Raw genomic sequence first — 19,128 nt, 5'->3', positions numbered from 1 at the left:
CTGATGTGCAGCGAGGGGGACTGTAACCCGGGCTGCCACGCCCACGCAAGGGAACAAAACACAACAGTGTTCCCTTGGACCTTTAGCTGTTCTGGTAGTGTGGCACAGATGGGATTCGTTTTGTGAACTGCAGATGTGGGATACGCCTATGCACTGTGTGTCTGTGCCTTAACCAGCTGTTTTTTTCTTTTTGCATAGTGTTTACAAATAAGCTACAAATGGCGGAAAACACTTTCAGAAAGAAACAGAGAGGAAAAAAAAAAACTCTCCTAAAATCAAAACTTTTAAATCAAGGTCAATGAACACATGTACTGACATTTTTTTCCAAAAGTTTGGCACCCAATACGTGCGCATTCTGTACAGACTGAAGAGGCTAGTCATCATGGATCAATAAATCTGTGTGCATTTTTGCATGTCTTGGCATGTGGTTATTGATAAGAACAAGGCAGATCTGTGTACATTTAATCATGTCTGACGAGGCTGAAAAACAAAAGAAACCCAGTTTCACTACTCTGATGAAGATTCTCCTCCATTCTATTCTTTCCTTTGTTGGCACAGATTCTGATGATGACAGCAAGACTAGAGGAATTCACTACCATCTGTCCATGACGGAACCGACAAGAAGAGCGATGTTTCAGAGCAGGGTCCCTAAGTCCCAGTTATATGTCCACCAGTTGTGCGTTTGTGCGGTTGATTAAATATTTTGAGGTGGCAATCAGGTGAAAAAATGTAGTACTTAATCAACACCTTGATAAGCAAGGCACAAACATTCTTAAACCAGCATCTTCAAAACTATTTTGTGCTTGGAAATGTTATGCCACCTCTTATAACATTAGCTACACAGAACAGTTACAAAATCAGGCAAAGCTAATTTAGTTTTCACTAAAACGCTATGTCAGGCGGTTCTTCGTCAGCAGATGATGCTACATTGCAAGGGGCATCTGAGTGACACAGATTAAGGAATCCTAAAGTCTAAGGTCTATGCTAACCAAAACCATTACTGGGTAACTCAATGTACATTAGCAATATTTTGGAAATGAACACGCCCTAACAAAACTAAGTAAAAATACAGCATATGAAACATTACAAAAAAACCTGAAAACTTCACGTGTAGGTCAGACATAAGAATTTCAATTTTGGCACATGATGCTATCAACCTGTGTGTAAAATGTCAGGATGCAGGATGAGGAAAATGGGGGCAATATTTATAGACTCCTAGCCTCTACTCCTTTTTTTTTTTTTACCTCTTTAAAAATGGTAAGAAAGCTGTAGAGCTAAAACAGATAGATTCACTGCATACCCATGAAAATTCACAGAAACATTCTTGACCAAAGCTTCTGCCATTCTCAGTAATACAACCCTCCTTTCAAACGAACCCTCCGCCTCCTACCCTACCTCCTCTTCCCCCTCTTCCATCTTCTCCATCTGGGATTAGTTTCTCCTTTTTCATCTGCTGTTTCAGTCTCTTGAGCAGGCAACTGGTGATGCCTAGAGCTCCGCCCTTCAGGAAGCGTACAAAATTGTCGCCCACCAAAGGACCCATGGCAAAGAGACCTGGCTCAGCTGTGCACTCAAAGGTGTAGGGGTTTATGTCCACAGGGTTTTGCTTGCAGGAGATGGGCCTAGTGGGGTCCATACCCAAGTACTGGCCATGTTCTTTAAGGAAGAACAGGTCTGGATGACTTCCAATCAGAACTAGCACCATAGAGACTTTAAAGACCCTCAAAGTACCGTTGGGCCCTCGAAGCACACAGCGCATGTCAGGCTGGAAGGAGAGCACGCAGTGTTCCGGAAAGCTGGTGTAGTCTGGGTACAGCCCAGTGGATGTACAAGGAGCTGTGGAATTAGTGCTGGGTTGGGAAACAGGGGATGCTGGGTAGGCCTGAGAGCACATCATGTGATAGACTCTGTGGTATTCTGGGTAGAGGGTCTTGGGCAGCTGTTTGAAGATCAGACCAGGGTCATCAGCTCGCTTGCGGAATGCGTGCAGCACGGACACACCGTGGTTACAGGCACACAGCACAGCGTCAGCTGCGCTAAGACCCGCCCCCACCACCAGCACCGGGTCAGAGGCAGGGCCCAGACTGCCATGGTGACTGACAGCCACACCCAAGTCTCGTACACTGTGGAACACAAAGGGGAGATCTTCTCCTTCTACGCCTAACCGATCTGGTGAATCTGAGGCGCCAGTTGCCAAGACCACATTCTCAGCGAAAAGGCTGAAAGGGACATGGGTGTCACCATGGAGACACTGGTAACCTCTGACTTCCCACAGTCCTTGCATGGATCCATGGGAAATGCCACTTTCTCCTTTCTCTCCCTCAGAGCCCTCCTGACCGTCATCCTCATGTCCCTCCATCTTATCACCTCCAGTACCATTCTGCAAGCCATTTTCCAGCTTCCCATTACTGAACCCGTTCTCCTTCCTCTTTTGACCATTCCCGATCCCGTTCTCACAGTGGTTGTAATGTTTTCCTGATCCGTTCAGCTGACCACTCTCAATTCCATTTTCAACCCCATTCCCCTTTCTGGCATTGTGGTCATGGTCGCGATGAAGTCTCCGAATGGAGGTCACATAGGTGTTGTCCAGAAAGTTCTTCTGGAGGCCCATGATCTTAACATAGTTTCTATAGTAAGAGGAGATCTCCTCTGGAGTAGCCCTATCATTGGTCACAGTCCTATAGCAGAGACCACAGAAAACAACATGTCTACTATACTGCCTCTAAGATCCACTTCCATAATGCATTACAACACCAAGTTCATCTAATGGGTACCTGGTCCATCAGTAACATTAATGTAGCTTTATACCTTAATGAATTTGCATTTCCCGCTCTATATCCTCTTAATTTCCTCATACAGCTGTTATTGCTCACCTGCGTTTACCCAATGCCATGTGCCTATAGTTGACCCCTGGAAGTTCCATCCAAATGCCTAGACTGATGGTTAACATGGACCCTTCCATTGCCTTGGAAACCAGAAAAAAGGATAATCATCATCATAATCAAAATCATTAAAAGCTTGTTAAAAATGTGTAGAGCAAATCTTGTTTCTTCTATTTAAAACACACCCAAAGGTTCTGTATTCTTATTGTATACCTATCAGGGAGAACATCTTAGCTGAGAAGTAATAAAAAGGGTAACCAAAGGTATGGACCCTCCAAAGAGGTAGCTAAGGGCTCAGTTTAAAGGACACTTACGTGCCAGGCACCACCAGGCGTTGCCTTGCCTAAGACCAGATGGGGGATGTGACGCTCCTTCTCCAGTCTCCACTGCAGCACTGGGGGAAACTCGAAACCCAGGTCCGCATTGGGATGGAGCAGAGTGTCAAACAAGACCGCCACCGGGTTCCCTGAACGTCCTTCCAGACCTTCGCACAAATACTCTAGACTCTACACAGAGCGCCGAGACAGACATTTGTGAGATGTCACAACTCAGATGCATCTTTTCAATTATTATTGTCATGCATGCATAACTTTAAACATGGCTTATGTCCTGACAGATTTTATATACATGAGAACCAACTACTGATTACCTGTTCAGTCACTGGTATGTGCTTGGCCTCCTGTAGCTTACGGTACAAGATTGGATTTGGGTGAACCGTATTAGTGTCTAAATAAGGCGTGTACCCACTAAGCATGTAGGACAGGCAGATACCTGAGGGCCCATTACCTGAACGGGTGTAGAAGGAGATTAGAGATAGTAACTATCCAAAGTAGATAACAATCTCAACATCAGCTGGAATCCATACATTAATTTACTGGTCACTAGTACTGGTGAAGGTATAACTGCAGGTGTAGTCGCTGTAATAGTGCTACGGTACTATATATGTGTGTGTGTGTATGTGAGCATGAGATTGAGGGACTTACCGATAATGACAACTGGTACCACAGTTGGAGAGCGTTCTCTGGGCAGGGAGCTTTCTTCCAGTAGGGGCATGGTGGCAGCCAGAGCCAGAGCTGGCACTGCGGACATGACACCAACTACTTTATTAGAATCTCTGTTACACCTGAGTTAATACTTTATTATCAAATTAGTGTGGCATTTTGATATTTCATTCCCCATTAATTAAAACTCATATTTGCTCTGACGGCTAGCTAATCCTGAAGAGCGTAAACACTCACAAAGAAGGTAGCAGAGGCACATAACGGATCTCTTCAGTTACACAAATGTAAAATCTGAGAGGTGAATGTATCAAATCAACATGTGAATGGCATTTCTCATCAAAGGACTTACTTAAACCTAATGAAACAGCACAAAATGCTGTATATAGACTTACAGCACTGTTTGATCAGATCTCTGATTTCTGTGGACCATTGAGACATGCTATTAAGAGGCGTTTTTTTTTTTTTTTTAACATAAGTATAAAACATTGAAAGCATATGGTTTTGGAGCGAAACCCAAAACAGGGTCTTAAGAGTGCCCTCTTGCTTAGACCTCCCGCAGACAAAAACTCTAGATCAGTGCTACTTTGGGTACACACACACACATGCACGTGTAGAGGCCCTCGTTCCGACAAAGTGTTCCGAGCTAACGCTAGCATCCGTCGCTGCTCCCTGACAAAGGCTAATTATGATGAGTTTAATGGCGAGGGAACACTTGTCATTCTCATTGTCTCATCCTGACAGGCGCAAATCCCCCCTGATCACACCGCGGTTCCCCCCGTAATCCACCCAGCCTGTGTTTACGTCTTTCCACCCGCTTTTAAAAGTGCGTCTGGCATGCTGACAGTCTGCATATCGCGGCTGCCCATCACAACCTGTTTTTCTTTGACCCCGGCTGTTTACCCATTTCAGAGGGAACACATGGGATTCCAGGCATAACCCGGCCGAGACTGGCCAGGCAGGGTGGGGCTGGGTCAGTATGGGTGGGTGTGTGTATTGGGGGGGTGGGGGGGGGGTGATGTGTGTGTGTGTGTGCGTGCGTGTGTGTGTGTGCGCGCGTGTGTGTTGGGTGGGGGGACTGGTGGGGAGGGTACTGGTGTTTCCAGTTCAGTGCTCCATTTAACAGTCGCCTGACCACATTCAGTAGGGTTACTCACAATCACTCTGCCCAGCCCTGTGTTATTCAGAGTTGTTTGTCTTCCTCTATCTTTTTTTATTCCTTCTGCTCCCCCCAAAAGAGAAGGATTACTTAGAGTAACTCATCAGGTTGCCAAACAGGGTTGGTGTCCCTTTGCTGTGTCTTACCACAAAGTAATAGGTCAGTAAATTACACACAAAGTTGCCCTCAACAGTAGACACGCACAGGAAAAGACGTCACAGAGGTATCTTCCTAAATGCATTCTTAAATAACGTTCAGAATTGTTCAGATTTTTTTTTTTTTTTTTTTTAGTTCATTTCAAACAGCACTCTCAGAATTAAACCAATGTAATGATGTGAGCTTAGTAATCATCAAACAGAATTTGGAAGTGCAACTGCTGCAGTACAATGTGACAATAAATGTGGGATGCTTTTTTTCTTTATCGCAAACTGCTATGTGCTCTGTGAAACAATAGTCTACTATTGACAGTAACCTGGAGCAGATTTAACTTGCAACACACAATGGTGACCATGAAAAGACTGTGACTATCTGAGGTTCTTTGCAGACTACAAAAAGTCCGATCCAAAGGTTAAAAAAAAAGGCTCAGTACCTACTGTTTACTGTTATGGTATGCTAAATTTTAATTTCAGTATTGTGTACAAGAAAGTATATGTGTACAAGAAAGAGGACTGTCAGTTCCCATATGTTTGTGCTTCTGAGAGCGTATATATGTGTGTGAGAGAATGTATGGATGAATGTGTCTGACAAAGAATGTCAATGGAGTCTGTGATTCTGTGTGTGTGTGTATGCGTGCGTGTCTGTGTGTGTGTGTGTAAGTCTGTGTCTGTGAGAGAGTGTGTGTATATAGGTGCACGTGCCTCTGCTCACGTGTTTCTGTGTTGATCCGTTTGTTGTATATGTATGCGTCTGTGTTTTTATTGCAGGCTTGTTATCCATTTTGTTTAATGCCCTAAAAATAACTCTTTTAACGCAAATTAAGCCTGGTCTGCATTACTTTCTGCATTACTGCATGTAAAAGTAAAATCTGTTATAGATTGCTAACCTCTGCAGATTGTAGTGTACAGTCTGTCTTACAGTAATTTAGTAATGGGGTCAGAAATTTAGACCTAACTTATGCCCCATTGCACAGAGCTGCACACAACTCTGTCTAATTAAAACACTGCCAACAGTGTGCTTTGCAAAAGTTTTTGAATATGGCTCACATAAATGAACAGTCAGATCTTGAAACAACTGTGCACAAAAACTGTAAATATAAGTAAGTTGCTCTTACATATCATACATCTTTTCAGTCATTTGATAGGGCAGCAGAACCACCACTGCCAACAACAACAACCACAATAATAATAATAATAATAATAATAATAATAATAACAACAATAAATTAATTATAAAACACGATGATACGCGCATAAAAAGCTAGACTCTGGCCTTGTTTAGATTACGTGTGCATAACCAATTCGTTCATTCCAAATTACCCTCAGGTGTTCGCTCTGCATCAGTATAAACAGACTAGTGTGGAGAACGAATACACATATATACGCATCATTTCACTGAGGCTATAATATGAGGGGCAACATTCACATTACATAATTTAGGTTATGCTGACGGTCATCCGATATGTGTTAGCGCAGCCTCAGAAAAAAAATACAATTGCAGTTGTGATGCCAGGGTTCAGACTGTGCTTACCTCTGATGAAATGGACTTCAAATTTCACTGTAGCTCTATCAGTTCTGTTTCTCTAACGCATACTGGACACTGTAGGCGGTATAAATAGCTTGAGTCACCCGGTGGGAGGATCCAGGCAAAGTCATGGGATGGCTTGAAAAACTGGTCCGTTGGGATCCTGTCGTGGAGGCTCTAGTTTAATTTCAAGCGAATGTCGAGGTGATGCAAATCAGGCCTATGTAAGCCAGTCTACCGCATCGTTTGATAATATCAACCTCAAGGACGTGCACTGGGAAAATGCCGGCTGATGCGACGCTCTTCCATCCAGCATCACATGCGCCTCGTGCTGTACCGACAGGCATGTTGAGCGAGCGCAGATTCGAAGAGTGCACTTGTGTCCATATGGCACTGGGAAGATGCATCACCGCAAGCGTTTTCCTGTTTAATGAGAGGAAACTTAATCGATCACTCCGCGTATTCTATTCTGCGTCAGCGACCCGTACCAGTGAGTTTAATGTAGTCTGCAAGGAGCATATCGCCCGAATGTCGTGTGGGACAGTTATTTACTAAATAGTTACATTTCAAGAAAAGGACAGTTTGCACAGTAATTTTCATGCTCTGTAGTTGAGATGTATGTCGTATGAAAGGTGAGGTTAATTGAAATCTTAGTCCTGATGAATATAACATGTGTTGCATATTCAGCAACTGCAAATATGGATAAATCACAAGAATGCAAGAGAAATCCATATGAAACATGCAGGGGTGCGTGTTTAGTCTTAAAAAAAAAGAAAAGAAACACACACACACACATACACACAAAAACAAAAAACTGATGTTTGTTTATTTAAAGCAAATAAATCAAATTGAAATAACTTGGATTCGTGAATTTCCATGTATTGCTTGAAATGTCACAGTCGAAAGGAAATAAATAAGCCAATAGTTCAACCAACTAAAACTGTGCACTAGAATGAACTATGTTTATCCAAGTCTCTCGGACGTCCCTGCTATCGGGAGATTGCAGGTGCAGGAATCGCGCGAAAAGCACTGGATGGAGAGAAACGGTGAGAGTTCCAGTAAGGCAGCTTACAGCTGATGAAGCTGAGACTCAGTTTTCAGTTGTTAGAGTTTTTGGGGTGGTTTGAAAGGATGTTGGCATGAGGAAAATGTTTACCGAGAATGTTTACAGTTTTACATTTAAATGACAAAGAATCTGTCTTTAGGTTTATATTCATACGTTTATTGAATGAGCCACTTATTCCTTATGCCATGTTTTCTGTTGGCCGCACAGTGGTGCAAGGTTCGATTCAGTCTAGGGTCCTTCCGAGTCCAGGGTCCTTTCTGTGTGGACTTGCATGTTCTCTCTGTGTGTGCATGAGTTTCCTCCAGCTCTGGTTTCCTCCCACAGTCCAAAGACATGCACCTCAGGCAAATTGGAGACGCTAAAATACACCCTAGGAATGAATGTGTCTGTGTGTCTGCCCTGCGATGAACTGGTGATCTGTCCAGGGTGTTTCCCCGCTTCATGGGATAGGTTCCAGCACCCCCGCTACACTAATTAGGACAAGCGGCTTAGAAAATGAATGAGTGAAGGCATGACTTGTTGTTACCGAGTTAGATCAGGTTGTAAATGGTTTCAGGTCAGTTTTAGCATTTATGAGTTAATGATAGATTAGATTTATTTGTAAAAAAAGAATAAAATAAAATAGGAAAGATAAAAAAAAAACTGTGAAAGAAATTGGAACAACATGGTTGAAATTAGTCCTGCTTACTCAAATAAATCAAGTTCATTTAATCTGATCACATTAAAGTGAAGTTACCACAGTAAATAACATTCATTTCATCTGTTGTAATTTTGTTAGATCTACAGAATTACTTAACATTCAATGAACATGACTTATTTTTGTTTTTTGAAAAAACGCACCCCATGTAATTGTCACAATTTTTTTTTTTTTTTAGAAAATGCAAGCTTCTGTACCATTCCAGATTGTCCGGGTAATTTCTACCATGTTCTCTAATGTCCACCATTGTCCTGCTTATTACATGGCTACTTACTAAAGAAATCAATAATTTGACACAAAATATTGATTTAAAAATGATTTTATTGCTTTTGCTGCTGCTTTGGCTAGAGGTTCACAACTGCTGCTGGATGCCTCTGTCTCTCCTCCCTCGAGGTCTGGGACTAACAAAGACAAATCCCCAAAACAGTTGCAATATAATGTACATTTCTGATGGTTAAAGCTTTTATCGTATGTTTAGTTAAAGTCAAATGCTGAAAGGAAATAAAAATAAAACTTATTTGTACAGTGTGTTTCAAAGCATTTTGTCACTAAGATGCTTTACAAGTTTTAGGGCCTTGAAGCTAAACTGTACTGATTTTATTAAATTAATTCCATTTAGATTAAAACTATTTGACAAATACCTAGGGGGGACAGTCATCCAGAATATTCTCAGTCAGACATGCCGTGAATGGTCTCATCCAGAAAGGGCAGGGATTTAAAGCGTGGGTCATGTCCAGTGCTCACATGAGGAAACTAAATAAGTGTTGAGTCAGTATCGGGGTATCGGTTGTTGAAGTCAGATGCAATGGCAGATTTGACATCTTTCAAAACTGCTGAATCTGAGTCACTCCGCTTCATGGATGCCAGCATTGTGTGTTTCAGTGGCATTATCATTAAAACTGTTGGTAGCTGTTCAGTGCTCAACAGAGTTGTCACTGTATTCAGCAGTTTGAGAGCCTGAACCACATCCTCAGCTATTTTTATATCTTCATCAGACAGAGTAACAATGTCCTTAATGCTCCTCTTAATACTCATGTCTGTAAGTGCTGAGAAAACAGCGGCCTGCTGTTCAAGGTAGCGCTCAAGCAGGTCATGGCTTGAATTCCACCTAGTGGGTACATCCTGGATCAGCTTGTACGAAGGACGCTGGAGCATCTCTTGTTTTTCGTATAGCGCTGCTGCAGCAGTAGTGCCAAAATGGAAAAAAGTGATCACTTTTCTCACTCTGCCTAAAAGCCGGGACACCTGGTTAACGTCTATCCCCTTCTGTGATGTCAGGTTAACTGTATGTGCAAAGCATCGAATGTGTAGTGAAAATCTGGCCGCTTCAACAGCATTCACAATGTTCTTGGCGTTATCCATTGTCACGGGAATGATGGTGTTTGGTCTGTCAGTTTCCCACTAAATGGTCACTTGTAATTACCCAGTTGTCGGTAGCGTAGTGTGCCGTGATTGTGATGAAGCTCTCCGTTGCACGGGAGGTCCATCCATCTGTGGTTAAAGCAGTGAATTTTGCATTGCTCAAGTCCTCCAACGCTTTAGCCTTTACTTCGTTATAAAGTTGAGGGAACGCATTTCGACTGAAATGCGGTCGGCTCGGCACTTCGTATCTGGGTTCCAGCACACTGAGCAAATGCTCTGAGTGACCCAATGCTAGAACATTACAAGTTTGTGGAAGCAAACAGAAAATGGATGCTACTGTGGATAATGTGCTCTGCTTTGTTCAGGTGTCTATCCAACCATCTGTATAGTAGATGAAGGATAGAATAAGTTGAGGGGCAAGTAGAGAAGCGATAGAATTATTTGGTTATTCTGTTTCTGTAACAAAGACACTTTGCTCTATTTGAGATATCTGTGTTTAGATTCAACCATCTCCTTCCATATGATCAGCCGATAGGGTGGCCACTGTCATGACCCCCAAAAGGAGGACACCCAAGCCCAAAAGGGAGGACAAAAGAGAAAAAACGGCAGGCATCCAATTCAAAAGACACAAAATGAAAGCAATATCCTATATAACAGTTGTGATCAAACTGAACTAAAACCTGCTCTACAAACTGACAGGATAAAATAAATGTTCTACTCACCAAAGATGCCTACTTGTGATATTTGATCCCTTTCCCAGCTGCTTCCAAGATTTTTAGATTCATCCTTGGCACTTTTCGTAATGAACTTATGTTCTTTACACTACTCAGGGTTGTATACAGTTTTCGATATTTCGACTGACTTTACAAACTTAGGTAAACTGGACGAGTGCACGCATGCATGTGAGACTTGTCTCGAATTGAAAATCTCACTCCAGCCAGCTGACCAAAGTTGGGAACTCTGACACACGCGCTCGCGCGCGCACACACACACACACACACACACACACACACACACACACATTTTCAGTTCTATCCACCATTGAGTAACAGGCTCGGGAAAATATAATTATTCAAATATTTGTGCAAAGTGTCATATAGGACCACAGTTATGGATCATGAGCCTGCCACTGTGTTACACCCATGTCACTGTTTTGACACAATTAAAGGTCAATGTGCTGAAATGAACTTAAAAACCAGATAATGACTATTTGCCGCTTTTGTGTCAAAGCTATATCCAATACCACGCAGAATCCAAACTCCAAAATGTTACAGTTCTTTCACCAACAAGAATCGACAGAGACAAACAGCACCCCATTTTATAATGTCTTCTGGGCAAGGTTTCTCTTTTTGGGGAGTAAGAGCTGCTAACTGTGTGTGAGACTGAGATAACTCAGTGATATCTTAACATTGAACGGGACATTACACGAGACAGGGCAGTGCCTGTGAAACAATAAAAAAATATATTTGCCTCCTAGAATTTCTGTTGTATTTATTAGTATTTGCACACACAGTATTTGTGTGTGTGTGTGTGTGTGTGTGTATATATATATATATATATATATATATATATATATAAATTTTTAAGAAACCGCTGTCTCAAAAGCATAATAAGGGCATATTTAAGTTCTTTTTATATTGACATGTATGTTAAAACTACCATCAGTATCATTTCAAGTACAAATAATTTTTATAATTACAACTCTCACTTGACCTCTCAGTCCTTTCATGAAATGACACGTTGCCCTGATGCATGATTTGACATAAGTAAGGATGACGCGACACACACTAAAGCATGCACCAACTCACATCCTCGCTTAAACGAGTGAATCTCCCCTGCCCAGTGCCTACCTACCTCTGTCCGAATATCACTCACGGTGATTTCTTTACCCTGTGTCACTTGAGGCGAAACTGTGCGTGGTTAGTTGAATGAGTTATTTGTGTCGCATATGTTTAGGTCATTAAATGATTCACTACGCAGCAGGCTTTCTTCCTCAGTGGCACGGGCTGTTATATACCCCGTTGATTATTTATTTTATTTTTTATTTTATTAGATTATGTCTGCGTTAGATTCATGATTATTCAAAATGGAAGTGTAGCAGTGACTATCAAAGTGTGGGAGTGAGGATCGGAGAATCAGTCTATTGTTATCATGACTATTCACCCATTTCTTTACTTAATCATTCTCTCTCTCCCCCCACCCAGCTTCCTTTTGTTTAGTATTGTTTCAAAAGAATAAAATGCGCTGTCTTGAAACACTTGCCTGCCAAAATAAATGAAACAAATAAAATGTGTGGTATTGAGATAAGTTTACAGGGTAGCTGCAGTGTGCTTTGGAATAAATTTTAGAGTTATCTGGAATACCGATGGAAGGATATGACTCTGTTACTTCTGAGGATATGACTCCCTTTCCTCTGAGGATATGACTCCGTTTCTTCTTCGTTTGGTCTTTTGTTGAAGGCGATAGAAAATGCTGTCGTGGGCTCCGCTCCGGCTCTGGAATCTTCCATAAGAGCTCAGCTGCGACGAGATCGAATGACTCAGACAGCCACCGAACGCTTGTTTCACATTGTTTTCATGTTCATCAAACCAGTTCTTTACCATGTTAGCCCTATGCACGGGAGAGGCAACATTGAGGAAGAGCCCGCTCCTATCAGCGTGGGATCTGCTTCACCATAGGATTAATATGAACACTCAGAATAGCTTTCTGTTACGGGTGTTTGTGTTGCGCCCTAAGGGGTCGAGTGGACTTCAACCATTGTTGAAAAATGAACCTGTCAGAATTCGAGAACCGCCGTAGCCCTGTATTCAGGGAAATAAGCACTCAGGCCTTGTAGGTTTGTTTTTGTTGTCCTCCACAAATGCACCTCTTAAGAGCAGCATGAAGTATAGCTTATCACACCATATGATGTTTTCACACTGCTTAGACGAATGTGCCCCCCCCCCCCCCCCCCCCCCCCCCCCCCCACACACACCATTTTAATCATAAATGTGCGTTTTTGAATGTAAAATAATGAGTATATGCACCAGAGCCCGAGTATAATATCCTTCGCTTTGCAGTTTTTTGATTAACTGTTTACAATGAAATTTACTGCGCAGCCTACGTTGCTGAAGGCCTTGTCCAAAGTGCTCTAGAAATCAACTTATTTTAAGGCCATTGTGTTCTCTTCCTCTAGCTGTAGTGGCAAAAGAAATGGGTGAACGGGTCAATACCACCGTTTTTATTCCTAACCTTAAGCACACTGGGATTCTAATTAACATCGGTGTGGAAGCTTATTTTCCTTGAGTGGTTCTTTTATTGTGGTAGTTACTAGGAGCCTGAAGGGCTTCATTTACTTTTGCAGTTTTACCACTAGAGGGCAGAGCAGACAAAATGATGCTCTAACTATTGAAACTCTGGCCAACCTTTCAGTCCCTGGGAGCTGACTTTCTTTCTTTCTTTCTTTCTTTCTTTCTTTCTTTCTGTCTTTCTTTCTTTCTTTCTTTCTGTCTTTCTTTCTTTCTTTTGATCTAGGGAGATTGGATAGATGGCTCAGACAGACATCAATCAGACGGTTCTCCAATCAAGAGTTTGTTACTCTGTCACAAACCAGATTGTGTTGACCACAAGTGAATGTAGGGATATTTTTTTTATGTGGTCCAAAACACACACACACACACATACACACACACAAACACACACACACACATACACTCACACACACACACACACACAAACACACACACACACACACACACACACATAAACACACGCACACATTCCAGATAGACACATAGATAGATGGATGGGATTTCTAAACAGACCCTCAACATAAATACTCACTGTCTGATTAGCTACCAATACAAATTATTTTGTGAAAAAAGCAAAACGAAACAACCAAACAAATACCCCCCCCCCCTCCCCTCCTCCCCAAAAAAGAACGGTGTCTTGTGGCCTGGATAGCCATCAGATGAAGCTTAACAAGGTGCTGCATTAGACGTGGTTTGTTACTGGTCATTGTGTCGCAATGATATATTTGGTGTTATTTACCATTATGGCTACAGAGGTAGGTGGTTACGTTTAATATTTGATTATACTGTGTCAGCCAAGAGTATGTATTACTATAATTTTTTTTGATTGGATGTTGATTCGGTGTATTGTGTGTGATTATGTTTATTGTCTGTGCACATAGTGACACAGCAGGACTCAGCTGAAGTCACAGCCTCAGCAGAGGTGAGTCATTTTGCTGAGGGATCTTGGTGAGTCTTAGTAATTTTCCCCTGTAATGCATAAACCCCAGGCATATTAATGTGTCTCACTCAAGACGACAAGACTATTACTTTTGTGGCTGGAATCAATTTTTATACCTACCATATGGGAGATTAGGTAAGAAATCAAATTAGTTTGACCATAAGTTTAGTTTCATACAGCGCTACGGACACAAACGATATCCTGTGATAATCACTCCCCAGGAAGAAAATGAGAGAGTGAAAGAAAAAAAAAAGTGTTAGAAAAGAAGAAATAAACAGAGGGAACCGTATAGACTGGGAGTGTCGTTCAATAGTCAACACTCTCAACGGTTCCTTCTGCAAAGACATCATATATGATCATATGAAAGTAATTAGTGGAATAAATAGGCAAAACAGCAGTGGTGCTACATTTTATTCTTCAAACATTGCATTCCTTATTCAGTGTTATTATTCATTAATAGCATTCTTTTTTTTTTTTTTTTTAGCATCGATTCTATTGGCATCTACTGGCATAAATTTAAATTTCTTGTTATGTGCTTTTGGAGTAAGAAGTAGAGATCTGATTTGATTTGTGGATTTCCTTGGACTGAGATTCAAACTGCTGTCTGTCTGAGGATGGAAAGGCTAAAAATCTCACGTTTTAACAAGAGTCTTCAGGATCTAAATGTACCTCCATTTTACCCCATTATTGAACGAAGGAAAGTTACATGAAGGAGATCAGTGACAGTGGCAATCTCAGGCAGTTTCAATGGAGCCAGGGGCAAATTCTCTTGCTATTTCCAGAAACAGTCTTTAGAAGTACAGCTAAATGAAAAGAAAGAAAAGAAAAGAAAAGAAAACGGGAAAAACAAAATGCTTTTTCAGTATCCAATATATGCAAACAGTATTGTCTTTAGAGTGATGGTATCTCATGGAAAGATGGAGAACACGATGAGGTGATTTGAATTTAAAGCAGACCAACTGAATTACATTTACAATCATGTTAATATTAAGCTTTACAAAAAATAACCTCGCGGATACAAGAACACACTTCTTAAATATCAGCAACTTATTTTTCATCACCTGTCAGATAAAGCCGAATCTCAGGATGTGACGCGAATTAAACGAAAAAGAAAAAAAACAACATTTTCAGTCAGGACTACACATGGGAGAAACACCCATAGAGCCCTAAGATCATGGATGTCTAAAAAGAAAATACCTTAACTCTAGTCGGAGCTGCTGAATTCGGTTTGGCGACAGCTCCCCGTGACATTCTACTTCTCTTACCAAGTCCGTGCGCCTGGGACAAGACGCAGTCCACATACCGCTCCCAGAAAAATTGCGCTAGCTCCATGAACAACTCCTGGTGCTTTGGCTGCTGCGACGCTCGTAGGTATGTCATGAAGTCCCACAGCCCTACGACGGTGTCCGCGACACGTAGTTTACGTACTCGTAGAACAACTAGTGACGCCGCATCCCAGCACTCATGGTTAATCTCACCGAGGTTACCAGGCATCCGGTCAATGCTTGCACCGGTGCCCGACATCAGAATGCCGGGTAAAGCGCAAGAAGAGGCGGCGACGAGCATAAGTAGAAATAGTGATTTGAGGTGCCACCACCGACAGCTTAGGGATCCCATTGCGTGGTCCAGTCTTGGAGACCTCAAAGTGAATACAGTATGAGATGTTAGACTACATGAAATCTCTTTTGCTGCTTTAAAGTAAATTAATATCACGTTATTTATATTTATACATGGTGTGTGGAGAGTTATGGTGTATATGATTGCCAATATGGAACGAAAGAGACTAAAAAACGAAAAAAGTCTGTGTTACATTCCCCTGCGATTGTACTTGGAGTAATAACACCCAAACAATAGGCTAGCCTACAGTAACGGAAAATTCATATTATATATTTTGCATAGCCCGGTTCAATGTCATCGCCGGCAACTAAACTTACAAGGTTGCTTCCAGTTTAAGTAATATGTTGAAAATGTTTCCAAATGACGAATTTCTATGAACAGCACTTTTCTTAAAAACATTCAGTTGAGGGTCACCTGTCTTTGAAATAGCTTCGAATGAGGGTCTTGCGTCCATGAAGCTACTATTTAAATACCTGCACGCCCACGTTTTGGGCATTGCTCTTCGTTTTATAATGTGATTTATGCCAATCTTAAGCAGAATTATTAGAGGACCTCTCTAGGTCGGTCCACGGACTTTTTTTTTAAACTTGTAAAGTAGGCTACTCTCAAACCGGGTTGGACTAAATGTGATTGAGATCAACCACATCCAATCGCTGCTCAAGCTACATTCTGCGCATGTTTCCGGTTTTGAAGGGTGTTTTGTCACATGGTTGTCGGTAGACAGTTGCTCAGTTACATGTGTGTACAGATCTCTTCAGCACAAAATCGGACAGCTATCTGAAAGTACTTGGTGCCACATTACTGACATTGGATGCGGTAGGATGGTTTGGGTCGGCAGAGTTTGTTGTCGAAAGGTTTGTAACTATAGCTAAGTAGTTAGCTGTCTAGCGAAGCCACAGTTTCTTTTGGATAGCTAAGTTAGCTAACCTCCGCTTGGATATTAAAGGAATGGGTCCCTCAAGCTCCCATCACAAAATTTGACACATAGTTTTGTTCATTTTGTAGCTTACTATTTTGTTAGTTTAGGTTTTAAATTCTTCCTGATCGAGGTGTTGCAGACGTTTTAACGGAGGAAGCCAACGTTATCAGTGCTTCAGGTTGCTATCTGAACAGTCCGCAGAAACTATAGCTTATTAATGTTAGTCAGATCCTGCAAAAATGTAGCCCTCAACAATTTCAAATATAAACAATAACGGTGTTGCGTACGGGTGATTAAACATAACGTTATAGCTCATCTAGACCATAGACAGACAGAACAGAGCACAATCACATTGTAAAATTAAAATTATCTGACATTGTTCGTGTCATCTCTTTGTCACTGACCATCCACCATCCAACCTTGGTTGCTCTCTCTCTCTCTCTCTCTCTCTCTCTCTCTCTCTTTCAGTATGGTAACTTTGTGGACAATTTGCGGCTCTATGTGAGGGGTGGCAGTGGCGGGATGGGGTTGCCCCGTCTGGGGGGTCAGGGTGGAGATGGAGGGGATGTGTGGGTGGTGGCCAAAAAAGATATCACCTTGAAAAGGATCAAGGACAAATATCCACACAAACGCTTCATAGCAGGCGTGGGATCCAACAGCAGGTAAGGACACTCTGTGTTTGATATTTGCTCGTAGGGGTTGTGTTGTATTAATGTTTTATGAAGCGCCAGGTTTATTTTTGTATTAAAATTATGATATGCTTGTGAATTTGAGATAGTTCAGACCTTTGAGAGGAGCAGACCCTTTTCTGTTTGTCCGTTGCATGTTGTGTTCAAGAATAGAATTGATATTATGTGTGGTGTGGAACAGAATTGATAGTGTGGTTATCTGAAAAACTTGCAGAAGGTTGAGACACTTAGGCTGTGTCCACACTGTCAGTCCAAAACCGATTTATGTGCATATCTGTTTGGAATCCGTTCGTGTGTAGCAAGTCTGAACCGCCAAAAATCACACGAGATCCGATTTTTCCAGATCCATTTCAAACCACATTCTTATGTGATTTGAAATCCGATTCAAATCACAATTTTTGCAAATCTGTTTAGGTCTCACTGCCCTGATCGCATTTCAGATGTTTTTTTTTTTTTCCTCTCTTGCTTTCTCTTTTTCCTTCTCTGACTTTTGACACCATGTAAAGTTCATGTGTACCTCACACGTATAGGAAACATACTAGTTTCGGAACCATTGATGAGCGGTTGTAGGTCGTAGTCGGAGCTGGGGCAAACAAGTGTTTTGACAGAGGTGTCGTCTTCCCCATGGGCCAGTGACGTAGTGGCCTGCCTCTGCTGGCACTGGGGGGGGGGGGGGGGGGGGGGGGGGGGGGGGGTGGTGCATCAGCGCGGGCTAACCTGGAGGGCATGTACCGAAACAAAAACTTTTACGAAGTTATTGCGTGAAAAATGAGAGAGGAAGGCTTCCATGGGTTGTGGCTACGGTGCCAGAGAAAAATCGAAAACCTCAAAACAAAATGTAAAGACGTTAAAAATGGGAACAAGGGAAGTGGGCCAGTAGAACTACATGCCGCTTCCGGGCCCAGTGTCGTTACTATAGCAACCAACGTGGACAAGACCGAAAATCAGGATTGACGCGCGGATCGGATCCGATCACTTGCAATATATAATGCGGACAGTCAATCAGGAAGATTGGATTCTCTTATCGAATATGCAAAAAATTGAATCTGGACTAAGTGGACTCAGAGTAAATCTAGCCTTACATGGTCGGTCTCCGTACCATTATGGTGGCATACGGTATGTTTTTTTTTTTTTTTTTTTACTTTAAACCAGTTTTTTTGGGACCTTGCTGAATTTGTCCACAGACAGCTGTGCTTAGTGTTGATGGATGTATTGTGCTCTCTCTCTCTCTCTCGTTAGTGTCCGTGCGCTGAAAGGAGCTAAAGGAGAGGATGCCTATGTCTTTGCACCCTCAGGGATCTCCGTCACCACAGACAGCGGAAGAGTCATCGGTAGGAGCAGTGCCGCTCCACTTCTCTTTATTCCGCCAAGATGACACCTGTATGAAATGTCACATCGTGCCTTCTTCACCACACTCTCACTCTCTCTCTCTCTCTCTCTCTCTCTCTAACTCTCTCTCTCTGCTCTAGGAGAGCTGAACTCTGAAGGAGACAAGGTTTTGGTGGCCAGGGGTGGTCATGGTGGGTCTTTTCATTCTGGGTTCTTGCCCAGTAAGGGTCAGACCAGGCAGATTCGACTGGACCTTAAACTCATCGCAGACCTGGGTCTAGTAGGGTAAGAGAGAGAGAGAGAGAGAGAGAGAGAGATCCACGCACGAGCACATAAAATTTGCCCTCTTTCAGACAGGTTGAGATTCTGTTTTGTGGTATGGATATACATGTCCTTGGTGGTTTTGAGATCGTGTTGTGTGTGTGTGTGTGTGTGTGTTTGTGGTGACAGGTTCCCAAATGCTGGTAAATCATCTCTGTTGACAGCACTGTCTCATGCCA

At 42.2% G+C, this 19,128-nt stretch overlaps 2 protein-coding genes across 2 annotated transcripts in view; one reads left to right on the top strand and one right to left on the bottom strand.

Annotated features, from left to right (window-relative positions):
* Positions 1 to 1,366: 1,366 nt before the first annotated feature.
* Positions 1,367 to 3,956, bottom strand: osgin2 (oxidative stress induced growth inhibitor family member 2). The gene is made up of 5 exons (XM_030783616.1): positions 3,866 to 3,956; positions 3,532 to 3,668; positions 3,197 to 3,388; positions 2,874 to 2,965; positions 1,367 to 2,678 (listed from the first exon to the last, which is right to left on the bottom strand). The coding sequence occupies exons 1-5, from the start codon at positions 3,933 to 3,935 to the stop codon at positions 1,367 to 1,369; spliced, it is 1,803 nt and encodes a 600-aa protein (XP_030639476.1). The 5' UTR covers positions 3,936 to 3,956.
* Positions 3,957 to 16,453: 12,497 nt separating this feature from the next.
* Positions 16,454 to 19,128, top strand: part of gtpbp10 (GTP-binding protein 10 (putative)) — a 5,949-nt gene continuing 3,274 nt past the window's right edge. Inside the window, exons 1-5 of the mRNA XM_030783617.1 lie at positions 16,454 to 16,545; positions 17,079 to 17,272; positions 18,539 to 18,630; positions 18,769 to 18,913; positions 19,079 to 19,128. The exon at positions 19,079 to 19,128 is cut by the window's right edge and continues 24 nt beyond it. Coding sequence (XP_030639477.1) covers positions 16,513 to 16,545; positions 17,079 to 17,272; positions 18,539 to 18,630; positions 18,769 to 18,913; positions 19,079 to 19,128 — 514 coding nt within the window. The 5' untranslated portion in view covers positions 16,454 to 16,512. The remainder of the gene's footprint in view (positions 16,546 to 17,078; positions 17,273 to 18,538; positions 18,631 to 18,768; positions 18,914 to 19,078) is intronic.

The sequence above is a fragment of the Chanos chanos genome, chromosome 9, assembly GCF_902362185.1.
Source record: "Chanos chanos chromosome 9, fChaCha1.1, whole genome shotgun sequence".
Lineage (NCBI taxonomy): Eukaryota > Metazoa > Chordata > Actinopteri > Gonorynchiformes > Chanidae > Chanos > Chanos chanos.
The sequence above is the reverse complement of the archived record's forward strand: the minus strand, read 5'-3'. Positions and strand labels throughout refer to the sequence as shown.

Bases quoted from the DNA above. Each gene is read 5' to 3' on its own strand.
- osgin2 (XM_030783616.1), bottom strand. From the start codon at position 3,935: ATGCCCCTACTGGAAGAAAGCTCCCTGCCCAGAGAACGCTCTCCAACT. The intron at 3,669-3,865 runs GTAAGTCCCTCA...ACACCCGTTCAG, and splicing joins GGTACCAGTTGTCATTATCG to GTAATGGGCCCTCAGGTATC. The intron at 2,679-2,873 runs GTGAGCAATAAC...TCTCTGCTATAG, and splicing joins ATGGCATTGGGTAAACGCAG to GACTGTGACCAATGATAGGG.